At 38.7% G+C, this 18,943-nt stretch overlaps 1 protein-coding gene across 5 annotated transcripts in view; it reads right to left on the bottom strand.

Moving 5' to 3' along the window:
- Window positions 1–18,445, bottom strand: part of LOC307018590 (solute carrier family 12 member 7-like) — a 35,297-nt gene extending 16,852 nt beyond the window's left edge. Inside the window, exons 1-9 of one of the 5 annotated variants that reach the window (XM_079648895.1) lie at window positions 18,329–18,445; window positions 12,651–12,805; window positions 6,313–6,404; window positions 5,958–6,089; window positions 2,907–3,053; window positions 1,255–1,309; window positions 735–865; window positions 504–628; window positions 229–333 (exon numbers count right to left, since the gene is read on the bottom strand). In XM_079648895.1, the coding sequence (XP_079505021.1) occupies window positions 229–333; window positions 504–628; window positions 735–865; window positions 1,255–1,309; window positions 2,907–3,053; window positions 5,958–6,089; window positions 6,313–6,404; window positions 12,651–12,798 (935 nt within the window). In that variant the 5' untranslated portion in view covers window positions 12,799–12,805; window positions 18,329–18,445. Of the gene's footprint in view, window positions 1–228; window positions 334–503; window positions 629–734; window positions 866–1,254; window positions 1,310–2,906; window positions 3,054–5,957; window positions 6,090–6,312; window positions 6,405–12,650; window positions 14,441–18,328 lie in introns of those variants that run through there. The other 4 variants (XM_079648899.1, XM_079648896.1, XM_079648898.1 and 1 more) reach the window with 4 other exon arrangements.
- Window positions 18,446–18,943: the final 498 nt, after the last annotated feature.

Below are 18,943 nucleotides of genomic sequence, written 5' to 3'. Positions count from 1 at the left end.
GCACGATTCCGTTTTGGAGAAACAGGCTGGAGTTATACGATCTAAGCAATGTGCAGCGAAATGCATAATATAGAAACCAAACTAAACGCCTACCTAAACAAATTCAATCTACTGATTTTCAGGATATCTTCACCACTTATCTTTGTTCTCTTCAAAGACATTAAAACAGCACCATGAAAACATGTCAGTGTTTAATGAGACATTTTTATTTAGATTTCAGGAACTCACTTGAACTCTGGTGGTTCGATTAATGTCTTGATGACTCCTGCATAAGTGGCCATGATGGAAAGAACGACACAGGCCAGAAACACCAGAGCCAGTTTGTTCACATACCTGCAAAAAGAAGGGAAACACATCAGTCTGTGTTTTAAGGCCATATTATAGGAACATAAATAATTGAAATGAATAAAGAATGCATGAGAGTCTTACGGAATATGCCATTACATCTCTTTGAATTGTCAACTGAAATAAAACCTACGTAATTTGTGTAAGTGAATACTTACTTCACTCCGACAAACACTACCAGAGCCATGAGGAGCAGGCAGCACGTGCCGTAGACACGCATGTTGTTGGACATCGCTGCACTTTCGCCCTCTTTAAACACCGTTGCTGTTGGAATAATGTATGTCTGGCAGCAGAAGACAGAAGAAAGAGAGTGTCAATGTAATTTCAATATAACTGATGTGACTGATTTTCATATGTGGAAGCGTGTGGAAGTGGAGTATTGATCATACCAGCAGAATCTCTATGGTGCCCAGTATGTACATAGATCCAGCGAAGGTGGTTCCCAGATAGAAGCAGAGACCCACAGCCCCTCCAAACTCCGGACCCAACGATCTGGAGATCATGTAGTACGAGCCACCGGCTTTGGAAAAATAAATCCTGGTTAGTTACTACAAAAGATTTTCCTTGATATTTTTATTTTATTTTGTATTCTCAGATACATTTAGCGTGACAGAACTAGGAGTGAATGACAGACTTTTTGTCCTGTGTTTGTCTCTCACTCAACCGACACGTTATGTTATCTTACAGATAAAGGTTGTTGGAGCTCTGTGATGCCTACAGAGGCTGATGGCAAAAATTACTCTGGGTAGAATGCAATGCAAGAGATTTTTATGGGGTTTGCATTTTTCAAATAAATTACAGTACAGGAAAATAGGGCATCGTTGTATGCATCTGCAGTTGCAAGCCATTGCATTTGAAAAATTGCAGTGGAATAGTAAAAGATCATGAGTGTAAGAATTCAAAATGTACCTGGGACAACTCCATTGGTTGCTATGGCGCTCATTGATATGGCCGTAAGCAAGGTCTGTGTGGAAAGAAAGACGAGCGACGTTAAGTAATGGGTGAAGCAAAAGAGATTAGTGTACAGAATGACCTGTACTAATTGTGCAAGAAGAACATGCTTTTAAAAAGCTGGGTTTTTACATTGAATATTATGATCTTATACTGCCATAACTTTATTTAAACTTGCTACAAAATTAACATTTTTATTTTTTCACACTTTAAAGTCTATTTTTATCACTGATTACAGCATAGTTTTGGGTGCGATTTTATGTTTTTATGGTTTGGTGACCTAACTTTGAGTCATTTTATAAATGACTGAGGTAGAGGAGAGACAGAAGGACTTTTCAAAAGTTAATATTACTGTTCGAGACATTTGTTTGAATAAAATGCTATATACAACTATGGTTTATAACAGCATTATTTGATAAAAGTAATTAAATGAAAGTTTATTTGAATGTCTATATTCAAAATAAGGTTTTCATTATGCTATTTAAATTTTAAAAATCACACATTTTTTCCAGAACAAGAACAAAATGCTAGTGCAATAAACTCATTTTAGGCATTATATGTCTAAATATTGCTGTTAAATACCCAGCCTTAACCAGAAGCCAAATCTAACAGCAGCACCAACATCACATAGCCTCCGTCAGTGTCTCTGGTCTAAGTCATCAGAGCCAGTCAGAGTGGCTATATATAATATATATTGTAGGAGTGTGTTAAGTGCAGACTGTTCACATCACATGAGTGCTGAGCATTTGAAGTTCAAACTTTGCAAACAGTCAACTCTCTGTTTGGCAGTGGAGCTACTGACGTACGAACCTCGGTTGTAAATAAGACACACATTTCCTGCTTGTATGAGGACCCTCGTTTGAGTTTAAGCATACAGATTACTGTAAAGCCGTTATAAATCAACACCATACATTCGGAGGAGGGGGTATTGATTGGCTTTCAGTTGGTGAGCCATTCGTCAATTTCAGACTTAAACTCCGACGTATATCGCTACCCGGTTCAGGCACTTATGGCCAAGAGAGACTCTGCTAGTTTGTCTTTCCTTCATTCACAGTAATGCCACATTTTGAGGAAAAACTGTGAAAAGGAAAGCACATTCTCATATCCATCATATAGGGATGGTTCATCAGAAACCTTTGGCATCACTGTTTACATATCTTAACTTAAAATGTCAATGTGCATGGAAGTGAAATAGACTCCACAAGATCAGCTGTGAGTTACGTACATGACCGTGGGAACCTTCCTTTTTGACGTTTAAGAAAAGATTATATTTGCAATGGTTAAAATAAGTACGTTATTAAGTATTAATAACTTACGTTGAGTACTGTATGTTACAAACATCTTTGTAGTTAGTGCAACAAAATCTGAATTGATTCCGATTTTGGTTTCCATCGATAATAGACCCAAACAATATGCTGTGCCACATGAAAGTGGCACTCCGCAGCCCTTCTCACAGCTGGTAAGACTTCTTAGTGCTTGCTGTGTTCTCCGTGAAGGGGGGGGGGGTTGCTCTTTTCTCAAACTTTCCCAAGTTTGACACAATATTTCTTCCAACTTCCTGCAACACTTTCAGCAGGAAGTCAATGTTTAACTATTTATAAATAACTTACACAGATGCAGCACATGGAGACGATGGCGAAGGATCCTAGAATTCCTGCGGTGCCGACGATCCAGGTGAGACGCAGAAAGAGAATCACGCCCAGGATGTTCTGCATGCAGGGCAGGTAAACTCCAATGAAGGTTCCCATTTGAGGGACCTGGGGATAGATACATAAGAAAAAGACTGATGTTATAAATAACATAAATGTAACCCTTTAAAAAGTTGATCTGCTGGACAAAAATATTACATTTCCACAAGCTCTCTCAACTAAAGTGGGGGGGAAAGATGGAAGTCAAACTTGATAAGAAGAAAAGATCGAATCTTTTAATACAATAATGTATGTATTGTGATACAGTTTTTATCAATTAATATATTGCAATACCTTTACTACTGCAATTGTATCCACTGGCCGCCTGATATTTTGGCATTCAAACTATTACTTTGAAGTTTTCTTGCACATTATCGCATCTAATCACAAATAGACACAATATTACTTTTTCCTGTGAAATAAAATAAGAAATGAAATATAATCATTACATGTCACTTGTTATCATCCAAAGCGACATACACACATTCAATACCGCGGGCGCTCCCCACAAGAGCAATTTGGGTTGAAGCGTCTTGTTCAAGGACACAGCGGCATGCCGACTGCAGCGGGATTTGAACCAGCACACTATGCTACTGAGCCACAGCTTTCCAGAGAAATATTGTCCAAAGAGCATCTCAAAGTATAAAGTCACTGTTTAACCTCCTACGGTTTAAATATCTTTAACCCTAGATTCTTAAATAAGTAAAGTGTGCATTACACTGCACAATCACATACATATATATATCTATACTACTTGAAACAAACGTAAGAGTACATACCATTTTCCGAGATACAAATACTTTGTCCTGTGCTTTCTCAACTGCGCTCAGTTGTGTGCCTAAATACTGTGAAGTGCCTGATGTAGATCTCCAGATATCCCACATCTTCTCCCTTGAGAAAGTCTATCTTCCTCTTGTGTCTGTTTCTCTCCCCCTCACTCTCCCTGCATGGTCTGTCTTTTTCCTTTTGGTCTCGGATCTCTGTCACAGCTATTAATCAGGGGGCGGGTTTCACTAAAACATCATCAGTTCTTCCATGCACACCACAGACAAACCTTTATCCAACAAAATAAGTGGATATGTGCAGGTTTTAATTAAAGTAGGCCAGTAGATGAGTATGCCTTTTGTTTTTGTGAACATGCTGGAAAACAGGATTAACAGCGGTTACTCAATTTTTATAGTGGTTACTTATTCAGTCTTTCGTTCTGAAGATGTTTTGGATTAGTCTATTTTGTTTCTGTGAAAGTGTGTTTGACATTGATCAGTAATGTAAATTACTGTTACGGTCAAAGAAGCCTGGTGGATTTAAGCAGAATATATTAATCATATGTTTTGTATGTCAATAAAGGATAATAATTGGCCAAGTTTCTTTCATTTTATTTACTATATATCCACAACAAATGTCACAAAGCATTGCGCTTGAAAATGGGTGAAAATGAGTTTTCTCCTTGAACAGATAAATACTGTAGCTGTGACAACTGAAGTAGGTGGAATAAAGGAAGATTCTAACATTTCCCACAGAAGACAAAAAAACGGACGTAAGTGGGTGTTAGTGGGTGTTTTGTCTAATGGGAACAAAGGTTTAAACTTAGCTTGCCTCTCTAAGCTGAGGGTAAGTTTACTGTCCAGTCTGAACTTCTGCTTTACAAATCTAGAGGTGAGGACAGATTCTGTTACACTCTCTTTGAGATGAGTCAAGTTTGAGCAAAAGAAAAGTGTCCTTCCTGGTCATGACCTTGACATAATTACTGGTCAAATGTTGGTAATTCTAGGATTTTTTCCCACACAGAGCGGGGCAATTCGCTCCACATAGCAGTCTCAGGACAAAGGGGGTGTAACTAATCTTGTGACTTCGCTAGAGGTTGATTTACCCTTATCGAGGTATCATCAAAGAAACAAGATTCGAACGTTTGAGAAAACTACGGAAAGTGAATAAGGATACAGTTCTGGGGCTCGAAGAAAGTGTCACATTAATTCATGTATGTTTGGTTTAACTAGTAATGTATTCTGTTTTTGTTATGCTAACCACTCTCACTTTCTGAAAGATCCTGAGTGTGTCACATGAACCTCAAGTGATTCAAAAAGGATATATTTAAAAAAGGGCAGAATCTCTTATCTCTTGCTATCGGCCTCCCCTTTATCTTGCTATGTAACCCAGTTTTGCCCCTTATTAGCTTTTTTTTGGTTCTATTTGATGAATCATTAACATGGTTTTATGCAGGAGCCTACTGATATCATCAAAAAGTTCAGGGCCAACATCATTTATGGTTGCTTATTAAAGAACTAGACTTTTAAAAGAAAACTTTCCTTAAATACTAAAAAAACCCTCCTATAAGCTCTTTTTAATGTTTTTAGCAGTTTGTAAGGTTGTGTTTTTACCATACAGCCATGACATACGTAAACATTAGTACCATAAAGATTAACCCGTTAGATATTCTGCTGCCCCCTTTGTACTTGTAGGCAATACAAAATCTATAAATCTTACAAGATGAAATATTTATGGGACATTGCGCGACTTTCTCACAATAAAGTCCATTCTTTGAAGATATTAAGGAGCTGCCTCGTCTCCTCGTGATATCCTCCCCAGGATCCAAGTATGCAGTTAACTGTTCTCAAACTTCTGATAGTCAGCAAAACTAAAAAGAAGGAATTATTTTAGCTGAAACTTATTCTATTTCCTTAACCTAAAGTCACTGCCAATTTTAACAATTGCTGAAAATTAGATAACTAATAGTTCAATACCATACATTTTCCAATGCCGCTTTACTAAAGCATCTAAGATACTCCAATTTCAATGTAAAGACAATAAATCAGAGATGGAAATAAAAACAACTCTCAACAAGGATACTCATGTAAACTACATCAGACATGTTTTTCAGGTATAACTACAGGAAGACTAGTCTGGATTTAAAAAAAGTTACACCTGTCATTTTCAATATTCAAATTTATCCCAGCACAAAAGTCAGGTCCATACCGTGACCGCGACCCTCCTGACCCCATCCTCGTTATCGTACTCCTCGTGCTCCCGAACACCCTGGGTCAGGTTGGTGTAGTTGGCCAGCCTGCTGAGAAGAGATGATACCATGGGATTACTCTCCATTTCCTCCTGCGGAGAGACAGAGGGACATGCATGAATGAAATATTAAAGCACAAATGGACAGGTGTCATACTGTGCCTATACCATAGATAAAATGCAACATGAATTTGCTTTAGAAATAGCAGCTTAGTGGACAATGCATGGAATGAAAACTATTTTGAACAACATCCAATGTTTTGACATTTTTAAACACTGTGAAACTACATATGGAGAAACACGTTTTTTGTCTTACCTCAAACAGGGCCATGTTCTTTCCATCATAATATTGTTCTCCGTCATCGTCTGAGTTGATGAAGGGAGTGGACTCTTTTTGACTGTTATCACCTAGTAGGAAACATGGGGAAAATGTAAGATTGATGGTCTTTTGATGGAGCAGCGAAGGAAAAGCGGCAGGATCATCAGTTCTTGTGTTGTATCTGGAAAAGTTGTGGAGGTTTGGTAAAACATGCATGAAAAATGAAAGTCATTGCTGTTGTCTGGTAAGACCATTTTGAGCCGATGGTTTTGTTGAAAAATATCCTGCTATTTGCTAGAAATGTTACCTCATTTTCACACAGCTAAAGCTAGTTTCCGCTAGCAAGGCAGTGTTAACATTTCAAATGCATATAACTGGCAGCAGATAAATACAAACTGTAATAAGATGTTTCAAAATCTCCATGTTTAACTTTTATACACTATGCAAATTTGTCAATAAACCAAAGCAAACCAGAAACAAAAGCTGTGAGTCACTCAGCACAACATATTAAGCTAACGTTAGATAAAACATAATAATTAGATATAAAGTATATGTACAGATATGTCAGTTAACTTTAGTTCAGAAATGTTGTATTTGTCCGTGTTATTAAAATGCATTTTAGCAGTACATACAGTGGGGTTATTTCTGTATATTAGCCATATTTATAAAATGCGCACTGCGTAGATTGTTTTCCCATTCTCAATAACGTTTTGAGGGAGACACCAGCACTTTTGACTCATTTTGTTTCACCTTTACCAGAATATCAACCTAAAGAAAAATCATCAGTACCGTTGATAATGTAGTGTTTTGCTATGCAAATGTGTTAATAAATCCAGCTACTATTTTGAACTCTTCTGATGCTGTCATAAGATACCATTTCCCTTGCCCGTGTTAGCCATGTATCTGCAATTTTTGTTTGTGAAAAGCAGCATGAGGAATAGGACCAATGAGCATTAATCATCTGGCTCTACACACCTGTATCATCCATTTTATATTAGCTATTTTTTGTAAATCATTTTTATTACAAAGTCAAGACAGAGAAATGGAGCCTCTTCCCAAAGTTTATAATTTTTTGCTACAATCAGCTAAATGCAATGTAATGTTGTAAAGACAACTGCTTCTCAATTTGGTATATTTTGCCCCGATCGTCATGCATTGGTCTAAGTTTATTAAGTTTGGTATTTTATCACACTAGATGACACTGTGACTGTTGATGGCACATTTTCATTGCCTCAACTGTCAATGGTTAAGAAATCAATGAAAGGCATTTTATAAGAAGAATAGTGTACTGTGGATGCACCTGACATGTGAGCATTGTAACTAAATCTAGCATGCAATGTTTAGTTGGGAAGTCCCTCGGTGGGCTCCAAGCCAAAATGTTTGTCCTTTAAACACACTGAAAGGAGCTTTATGTAAAATCTAAAACCCCAGTGTGAATTAGGTTAAGGACATGTCAGTGTTAGTTCTGTAATCAGTGCTAGCTTGGTGTCATTCTGCACTTACTCTGTACCCATGAAAGAATACAATATATTTGGTTGAACAAAGGAAGTAGGTCAACTTCTCTGCCTCACAGGGAATTGTTGTATTTTGTATCTATGTCACTCACTGTTTGTTACACTCATCAATGTATTTATTTAAAAAGAACAAGATACTTCTGAGAAAATCTTATTTGCATAATTCAAAAGTCAGCTGGGGCTTCCTGGGGCAGGGGGTCATATACATATAGGACTGAACACTGAGACAGATATTGGCAATACAATAGAAAAAAACATTTAGAAACACCTGATTAATGTCAAGTCAGATGTTGTAAACTATGTCATTTGATGGATTAATACATGCTTATGCCTTCTGGTGAATCATAGGCTGACTACGCTAGGCGTGAAGGTCTTTCAAACACATAAAAATGTAGTTAACAATCTTCAGTCAATAGTAATGTGTATAGTGGGTTCATTGTCATGTTCCTTGTAACAATGTCATGATATTTCCGAACAGTCTGTTGGACTGTGGACCTTTATTGAACATTCATTGCCTAGCGCTAACATTAACCTTCCAAACTAACTAACTACCCTAACATAATCTACTTGTAACTTCAGTCGCATCCTAATCTTTCTGTTTAATGCTCCGGAAAGAGGTTTTCCTTTATTAATGTTTGCAGCAATTACATTAATTCACAATAGGCTATAAAAAAAAGGTGTGAGTATCTCTCTCTTACTCACATACAGTTTTTTTTTTAATGTGCTTTACACAAAATCTAACATCATGAAAAGCTTCAGATGCAGTAATTGTGTTAACCAGCAGATGTCCAACTTTCTCTGTATCCAACAGCAGGGTGTTCAAGATGCTAAGTTTAATCAAGCACATCACAACATGTACGCTAAATAATTCTTGAACATGCTGAAAATTGATTGGCATGTGTTGATACATTACTAAGATGAATTTGGTCGACGGGTATGGCATCACTGAATGTTTAAGCCCGATTGAGATGCTTCGGATTAACTTTATTTGCCAAGATTAAGTTAAGTGATTAATCTAGTTTACCAGCACTATTTTAGACATTTGCTATGAGGGTGTTTCCTTCCCGTGAAGATTTAGTTTTTTTTTTTTTTTTCAGCATCTTTTATGTAAAGCACAAAAGACGTTGGATTGGGTTGGTTAACATAATGAGCCAAAGATAGTCTGAAAAATGTGTTACTGCTGCCAGCTGCAATTTTGAATTATGAGAGTAGTGTCAAAACTATGTTGCAGCAAAGAGTCAAAGCTGCAAAATGGGTATTATAGATTTCATAATGAAGTCAAAGATTATACCAAACCAATACGCTAACCAGGCACATCTTGGAGTGAGTGAGATTCATACCATTTTATTGGCACTCCACAACTGAAAACAAAACAAACGTCACAAGGGTTTTGGCTAAAAGTAAACTTCCATTCGAGACAATCAACCCTTGGCAGTAAGCCCACCCCTACCAGGTTTACACATGGACATCAATGCTATTCAACATCCTTTTCCTCACTTTGCTATTGTTGCTAGAAGTCCTGTGATTAATACCCAGTGACTGGCCCTTAACATGGGGCTGATCACACATGGTAACGACAGAATCATTATTATTTTAGTCAATATTTACATGAGAATTATCCAAGGCAATTACTTATTGACTTTGGAAACATCATATATGAAGTAAATGCCACAATCTAGTGCACTTTGGAGACAAAATTAAGAGGCTAACATGAAGAACTGTTAGCTCATGTCACTCTCTGGCAGATAAGCATATTCCAAAAACAATGAATAAACCTACTCTACGTTTTACTCCGTCCTCTCTGTTAAAGGTCCCCTATTATACCGTTTTACATCAATATATTATAGGTCTCAGATATATACAAAACATGTCTCCGAAGTGTTTGGCTCCAAATACCAAACAGATCATTGTAGCATCCCATAATCCCCCCTGTTTCCAAAGTGCTGATTCTGTTACTTTAGAATGAAAATAAGGAGCCACCCCCCACGCTCCTCTGAGAGATATTTGGTTAAAAAGAACACAATGGTGCTCTAGGAGGAGATTCAGGTGATAAAGTGTGTGTGTGTGTGTGGGGGGGGGGGGGGGGGGGGGGGGGTTACCTTGGTTGCTGATTGGCTAATGGTTACACAACCCAAAAATATGTTATGACATCACAAAGTGGCCAAAATCTGATCAGCTCATTTTCAGACAGGTTTTTATATAAATGGATCAGAACAAAAAGTGAGAGAAGCTTTTTTCCTGAAACTTTCAGAATAGTTTCACATGAAAAAGTGGATTTTGCACAAAAGGTCCCCTTTAACTATAACTTTGATTGTTACATGTTGTCATCTATGTAGTTGTCAGTATGCTTTTTTTCTTTTGCATTTTTTTACCTATATTTGATCTCAGATGATGGCGATGAACCTTTATTGTCAAGCAGCTATCATTGTCAAAGACAGCAATCTTGAGGTAGGAAACATTGTATGAAGCATATTTTACCAACATCAAATCTTTGACTTCGATTAAAATCTATAAATGCATTTTAAAAAACGGTTTCTTAGAACTTGAAACAAATGTGTTGTGCATCCTGTGAATCCTACTTCAGGCAGATAGTTGAATGCCCCAAATCATGACACCCGTCATACGACACTGCTTTGGAAAATGATGGTTCTGAGATGTTATTGTTTACTTGATGACATCTTGTCTAATCAGCACTGTGTCTGCATACGTGGGTCTTTGTGACCTTTTGAGCGCTGAACGTTCTGTGACTTCGACCTTTACAATGAAACACATCAAAAGTGAAAGTACCCAATGTACTGCCACGGATAAAGGATTGCATTATTGTCGCATTAAAGGTTGATTTAAGGAATTTGTGGGAAAAAACATGTCAGTTTATCCTACAGATTTCCCATCAGCTCACTCATTATGAAGAAAATAGTATTACAGGGCTATGAAACCAGCTGTGGTGTTCATCTGGGGTTTACTATATCTTGAGAAAAATAACTATTGATAAGTTGCATTATGGGAAAAGTATAGGTTCCAGAGCTTTTGAAGCGTCAGGATACCTTTGTATCTGCTGCATTAAATACAGCGTGTCTCTGCAAGCAGAACGTTGAAGGTATTTCTACCACCAATATTACCATAGTGACTGAAGGTCAATGGGGTCAGTTTTTGTGTGTGTGTGTGTGTGTGTGTGTGTGTGTGTGTGAGAGACAGATATATATTAGACTGAGATGTCAGGCCTTTTACATGTCTGTGTCAGGGGCCCCCTCATAATGTCCATGATTGTAGGCTATACAAAGCTAGATGGTATTATATATCAGTATAGAGTATTTGCCTTTCATTTATCACACTGAAAGAAATATTTATAAAAATGAACAGTGTATCATTTGCTAAAAACCAGGGCTTTGCATTTGAGCAACATTTTGCGAAATAATGTCAGTATGACCTTTTTTCACATTTAACATAATTGTAAAATTAGTAACTGGTTTTATCATGTTTTCTGACTGTTTATGGTTTGTGCTTGGTTAGTTAGTGAGTCATTATTAATTAGTTATGGTCAAAGTGATGCACCATACTACTGAAACAAATTATTATACATAACCACCTGTAATAAAGTCCATGTAAAGTGAGTGTGACCATGCAGAAATAATTGGGAAATGTGACTTTCTATGACATCAGCAGTTTTTATAGACATAATCCTTTTATTTTAGGCAACTCAACAGGTGCCACAATACTTAGAAAGACTGACAAGTTTGAACAGAGACAACTGTAAGGCCATTGATAGCAACCAAAATAGTAAATCTGAGACAGACTACCAGGACTATGACCTTCAAACTGACAGCGTTAGGCGTTAGGTTCCAACAAGTGGGCTAAGCTGCTGAATCAAGATCAATGTTTTAGTGTGAGCATGGGTCTCCTCTTGAAAGTTACAGAAACATTTCAAAATAAAAGTTGTAGTATTAAAATGTTGTGCTTCTCCAAATAAAATGTGTGTTCTTGGTTCGACATGTTTTATAGCCACAGAGCTTTTGTGCCTTTCCTTTAATAATACTTCAAATTAAAATATAAGAGGTAGTGAATAAGTGGGCAAGGAATGAGACTGTCCCAAATCTATAACAAAAAAATATATATCTCAAAGTGAAAGAATAACGAAACAGTGGCAAAACAAGAGGCTGAGCAAGGCATACAACAAATACAAGAGATGCCAAATGACCACAGCAAAACAGACAAATATGTATGAAAAATAGAGTGATGTAAATTGAACATAAACACAAATCAAGATGCAAAACAAATACAGAAGATGAAGTTATGCCCTGTCGATCTTTTTATCTCTTTCTGTCTGTTTATGTGACTCTTATAAATAACAGGTGGGGGGCCTTGACATGTGTGTTGTGTCATCATCTGTATAATGTTGTTGTCTTTATTTCCTATATTATCTTCTATAACAATGTTTCAAACCGTCCCCTAGCTTTAGCTGAAGCTTAAACTAAATTGACTTTGGCTAAATCCAATAAAGAACAAGAAGGAACACCAGAAGGTAAAAACAACAGTCAATCCCCCTCTTCCTACCACACCAATCAAGCTGCCCTGCAAGTTGTTGCTAGTTGAACGACGTCACACTTAACAGTTATGTGTGCATCATGTGCCTGCCAAAACATGTATCCTGAAACTTGTGTCAGCGTTCATCAGTTCTTTACATGTTCCATTATCCAATGAAGCATACAGTTGATCAAGCACATACACACCTCTCTTTTACCCAGTGTATGGTGTGATAAGTTCCGGCTAAAAGCTGTCCTCCCTTAGTGTAGCTGAATGAGCATGTTTACAATGTATTCTTACCTGAGTGAGGTCCTTGTAAGTTGTCTTCGTCATCTTCCTTCGCAAAAATGTTGCCCAAACTGACAGGTTTGCTGCTTACAGCTGCAGCCGCACTGTTGCCGTCACCCTCTGCATCCTCCACTGGTACTACTGTAAAGTTGATGGGCATCTTGGCTCTTCAATCGTATGGAATAAAGTGTGTAAGGGGTGTTCAGTTACATCAACCAAAATTGCATTAGTTGTTGAACTTTCACCCCCACAGGGAAGAGGAAAAGTATCCAAAGGAAGTCAAATCCAGGCCCAGTAGAGGCAAAGTTTTAGTTTGACCTCAACATGGCACTCTTAAATCTTTCGTTCATTCCTCTTTGTAGTAGGATCTAGTATCCTCTAAACTCAGGTTGAAAGTGCTGCCTCTTGCACATGAGGCAGGCCAAAGTCCTGCAGAGTATCTCTTCACTCTCTCCTTGTTCCTTTCCCTCCCGTTTCCCCCCACTCTGCAAGACTATGGCCCCATGTGACCCTCTATTTACCATGTGAACAGAGCTGGATTCCAAACATGGTGAACCCTGCAGCTCCTCCCATTGCTCGGACTGTCCCACTTCTCTCACTCTCACCTTTGAAGTGCCAGAAAGGTAGAGAAACAAACTCTAAAAGTACCTATAAAAGTCTTGAATTGATCTCAGAAAATCCACTTTACCATAAAACAAAACAACTTGCTCCTTATAAACAAGGACAATCCAAACACACAGTCTTAACGTTCTTGTTCTTCTTGCTGTGGTTTTGTTTCCTCTTCTGCCTTCCCTGGTAGTTTCCGTCTCTGGTTTCCTTCAGGTACACAAAATGGGAGTTACCTTTTCCCACAGTGCATTATGGGTATTGGTGCGAAATGCTGTTGTACAGCATAGCAAAGCACCACATGCGCACACAGACATTGTCCCAGCAAAGGAAACACCATGGAAACCTTGGACTTTAACTTTCCTCCGGTGCAGATTACAATGGACTGTCACAGGGGGAAAGGATTTAGCTTTAAATAACAATGGGCTCAAATAAACATGCATTGTTTACAGATTGTGGGAATGATCATTTCATTGGCACTCTTACACACTGTTGTTTTACTTAAGGAGTTGGGACCTTTATCTTGATGTAATGTAACTGTAAGTTTAGCAGAAAACTTCTTTAAGAATGATAGCGCAACATGTAGAAAGTAAGCAGTCTACTGTATGTTTCTTTGTATTTTATCAGACAATATGTTTTCCTTAGCATTTCTGTTGGACATTCCATTAGAATACAGTAGGATGACCAATTACAATAAAGTGATGGTAACTAAAAAAACTGCTCTTTTGTTGTGACTTTCATGATGGGATATGTATTTTTTGTTTATATACTTATTTGTTTGACAGAGTAATGAAGACACAGTTTAAAAGGGTCAAGCACGCTGTTCTTCACGTTTTTCTAACTAAACTTCACTAAAGTCCATTATGCCGAGTGATCTTGAAAAACTGGAATGCAGCTGACTGTCTCATGCATTTTGAAAATACAGGCTTCCCAGATGTTTGACCAGATGTGTGTCTTTGAAGACTGAGTGTTCGTCCCTATGGCTTATATCAAAACTGCTGAGCCACGTAATAGTTAATATGAAATATAGTGTGCCATGAAATGTAGACCTTAATAAACAGAACTGGATTGGAACAGCAGTGAAAGCAAACATGGCTCTTGTTGAACCTGCAGACACCCATTCTACAGCTGGCCTGATATCAGATGATATCCCAACCACAAAAACCACACTGGATCCCACAAAGGAAATCTGCTATTTGTTCAGCTTTGTTTAGAAAGTAATGCATGGTGGAGCTTTACATATTGTTTTTATTTTCTCAGTTTAGTGGAAAAGAGCTGAGCTATAGAAAAATGTGCATTAAGTTTCAATTCTGATTGTAACCACAATTTCGTTTGTGCTAGGTTTTGCTTTGACTCTTATTATAATCTTCAGAAAATATCAATCATTTTGATCCCATACCAACAGCAAGTGCCAGTGTAATGCCAGCAGAGGGTGCTGCAGGCTCATGGGGGCTGAACGTTTATGTTGTAGAGATGTTCGGTCAATGTCCAACTCACAGGAATGGATATTTTGAGTCTGTAAGCAACCAAGGGGAGATGACTGCAAATGGTTTTTAGTAAGGGTTCACAGCAGGAGGTAGTAAAGAGTAGAAATACATCCATTAGTGGCTTGAGGACTTGTGACAACAGGTAAGCACTGTTGAAGTCACTCAATCAGTATTTTGTACTGACCCTGACCTCTGTCCTCCCAATAAAAGACATGAATATCTAAGAGGTCAGAATTGTATTCAAGCTTGATTTTATGTTTGGCAAGACCTTTAAACATCCAAACTTCAAAATGCATTTCATAGCTGGAATAAGCTTATCACTGCCCTGATATCACTTGGCCCAAGACTGAACTACCTCAGCTTTGCCTTCACGGAAAAACTTGCCATTTTATACTCCTCAAATGGCTTAAGTGTAAATGTTGAAGGAAAAAAAAGGGTAAGCGAAAGAGCTCGAGTTGAAATCAAATCCCTTTAGCAAACAGCAAAAAGGTCAGTGCTGACGCAGACTCAGGGACAGGTTGCCCTCCCTCAAGACTATATTCTTAAGTGGGTAGATTCTATTTGTAGCATTTTTACCTGTTTACTGACTCCCCCAGTCCAAAACCAGGTAGCTGTGCAAACATACTGGAGGGTTTGGACGAACTCTTGTGTCATCACACAGGGAATACATTTCAACTGCCTGAACTGTGCTGCTGCAAAACGCAATATCTGAGCAAAAGGCTTCATGTTTATCATGGCTTGGCTGTACATTTTATTCACTCAGAAGATTGGCTTCAGTATCCTAACCTCATAATTATGAGAATTCAAATACAACTTTGAATTTGTAATACAGATAGTGAATTCCTTGTAGTTTGTTCTAGATAAAGCAATATTTAAATGTTTTGTAGGATACTTTACAAGTAATTAAAACAGCTGATTCTTCACCAAACCATTTTAGTTGCTGTTTATAGGCTGAATGTTAGTTTTGTCAACATCTGATTTAAAGCTTTAACCATATATCATTGCAGAAGTCAGTCAAATTAATTAAATACTACATTTACCTAAATTAAAGAGCAACTTCCAGGTTAAAGACACCTGTGAATAAATGTGTCGGAAAATGATGAATACACTAGATTTTCAAAAAAATATACAGAAATATACACTGCAGTGACATCTGGCGTTGTTTTTGTAAGAAATGTTCACTTCCGCATAAAAAAGCCTCGGCACGTGACCTCCCGCGTGTGACGTAACATGGGGGAAACAAGGGGGAGAGCGGCCGGTCTAACGTATTAATAAACATGGATCCCAATGCTAGTTTCGACACAGAAGACACAGAAGAAGTTGAACATGAATATTCAAATTCATATGACGGACCACAACCTTATAATTATGAGCCTGCTAGGCGTCCAAGAGACCAGGAGCAGCCAAGGATTAGAAGAAATAACGGCCATCGGAGAGAAATTGAGCTGTGGTGTGAGGAGAACCAGTGGAGAACTGGGCAGCTATCTTGGTGAGTGACCTGCGTTAAGGCCCAGATACACCGGCCAGTCACCAGAGAAGTCGCCGATGCCGACTGTTGCGTCGCCGGACTCTCCTGCGTATTTGTCGACTTTGCGCACTGGAACACACCGCAAATCCGAGCCGAACACGTATGAACTGCGTATGCGTGAGTGGCAATAACTCTCCTTACCAGCAGGCGGCGGTAGTGTGTATTCATCATTCAAAAGAGGCAACAACCGGAAGACAGAGAAGAAGAACAGACTCCGTGATATAAACAAACAACAAATAGCGTTTTTCTTTCCATTTTCACTCTCGTCCATTGAAAACATGAACGAACAGGAGCTCTATAAACCGATGAGGTGAAATAGCCGTCCGTGTGTGTTCCATCTTCCATTTTAAATCATTTGTTTACCTCCCTCACTTCCGTTAACGCTTCTCATGCACTGATTCGCTAGCTGAACAGCCAATCAGTGTTATCCCTTTGTCCGACTTCCGGTGGTGTTCCCGACACCGATTCAACATGTTGAATCGGCAAGAAAAGGCGTCAGGTCGGCAGAAAAGACCCGAAGGTGCGGCGCACGCCACTCCGAATAGGGCGTGCCCGCGCTCATGTTCTGCCCGACTCCCATTTACTGCCGATTTCGGGCCGGTGTATCTGGGCCTTTAGCTACAGGATGTTAGCTAACGTCACATCACAACATTTTGAAGTTAGCTATCATGTATCAGGCTATAACTAACGTAGCATTGATAATATAGTAACGTTACTTGCAGGACTGTCGATACTAATCCATAACAGAAACTAATGCGCAAGTATCAGCCGTATCTCGTGTTACCTAATGCAAATCCACACTACGGTGCTGTGTACCAGAGGAGAGACGCGAGATACGGCTGATACTTGACGATCTGGCGGAGAAAGGTTGTGGAGCCTCTGTTGATATGCCGTTGTAAATGGCTTGATGGAAAGCAGGTGTGTAGTCGGGGAGGGTGCACAGCTGATTGCAGCAGGTGAGTGGAGGTTGAGCCGGGAGCCAGGAGTGACAGCCACCACGCACACACAACACAGACAGGGGGAAACAAACAAACATAAAGGAGACGGCTGGAGCAGTACAGCCACCACAGCGTTATCTAATGCAACTCCACACTACGTCTTACGGTGCCGTGTACCGGAGGGGAGAGAGAGAGAGAGCAGCGAAGGGGGGGGAGAGAGAAGTAATACGGTTTCCTGATAAAGCTGTGGAGAGTATATGCTGCAGGGAGGTGGATGCACAACGCACCCAGGAACAAACGCTAGCTCCGGTCCTTTTTACTGTGGAGTCGATGTCCTGACAGGCTGGTATTTGTGCAACCTGCACAAACACAATACTGCACCATGATTAGAAATGGTGAAATACAATGTAAAAATACCGAAAAATACCAGCTCACTAAAACACAACCGCTCGACTCAACGCAACTACTAACTCTACCCACGGTCAGAGAGCGGAGATGTTTCCCCTTTGTTATGTAATATGAGCGTTTGACGTATGACCTTAAAAAAAAGCCGGTTTTTAAGAGCAGAGCTCAAAATTGCTCCTTTCCCTCTGAATTCCTGCCCTTATGTCTCGTAAAACATATCAAATCCTACATTCACTTTTTTTTTAATTGTAATTTTCAAGCAAGTTTAAGCATAAATGTAGAAAAAAAAAACCTGCAAGATGCTCTTTAAGTAATGTTACACCCTTTAGGCTATCTTAGTAAAAGAAAAGAAACCCCAAATAACATTCAGTTTAACTGGCCTACAACTTTGGCTAATGTTGGGTAGCATTCACGTTAGCCAAGCTATACTTCCTTAAATTAAAATATATTTCATGAAGAGAGAACTGTGTAGCCATTTAAACGAGCCTAATATCTTGCCATGTGACCCTCCAAGCTAAAGAAACAGATGTGGTAGGCTACTTTTCCGATTTAGCAAGTCACATGGACCTCTCTCTAAAACATGGACAACTGTACACAAACATTTGCTATGATTACATACTTATAATCAAAAATACTAGCTAGTCATCATCAACCATCTTGCATCACAGCCACATATCAAGCAAATTCAACAACACAAGAGCTAGCAAGCTAGCTAATCTCACTTACCTATCCGTAGCTGCTTTCTATTGGTACTAGACCACGTCTTTTTGTCCGGTCAGGTCTTGGAAGACCGGAAGCTGTGTGGTTCATAAAAACATTTTCTTACTCAATATCAAGCCACGATTATTGTTTTTATTTTAAATCGTATAATGTCGGACTTTATGTGCCGTCCGTGAGGAAAATAAATGGTGCTCAGAGCCTCAGAATACTGAAATCTGTATTTTTTAAATGTTTTATTCCTTCTAATTTGTTATTCTTTTCTAAATAACACACTGTTATTTACTCAACAATAACACACAATTATCCTTGTTTTTATTTATTTGTTTAACTCTATATAATCGGGCTTTTTTGACGTCAGTCAGGAACTGAATTTCAAAATAAAGTCACCAGAAACATACAATGCACACCAACTGAACTGATTACCCAAGATCCTCAGCTATGGTTGAAGCTTAGTGAATGGATGATTTAGCCGCAATGCACGTTGAGATATGGTGTTTATGCGATATGAAATCCGAAAACATTTTAAAAAAAAAGAAGAACATAATACTTCATTCCGAGTGTGCTTGCTTTTCTCTTTGGGGGGCTGGGGCGGGGCTGGACCCGTTCGAGTCCAGTTTTGGA

The sequence above is a fragment of the Notothenia rossii genome, assembly GCF_949606895.1.
Source record: "Notothenia rossii genome assembly, chromosome: 9".
Lineage (NCBI taxonomy): Eukaryota > Metazoa > Chordata > Actinopteri > Perciformes > Nototheniidae > Notothenia > Notothenia rossii.
Note: the sequence above shows the minus strand (reverse complement) of the source record. Positions and strands in the feature narration are given on the sequence as shown.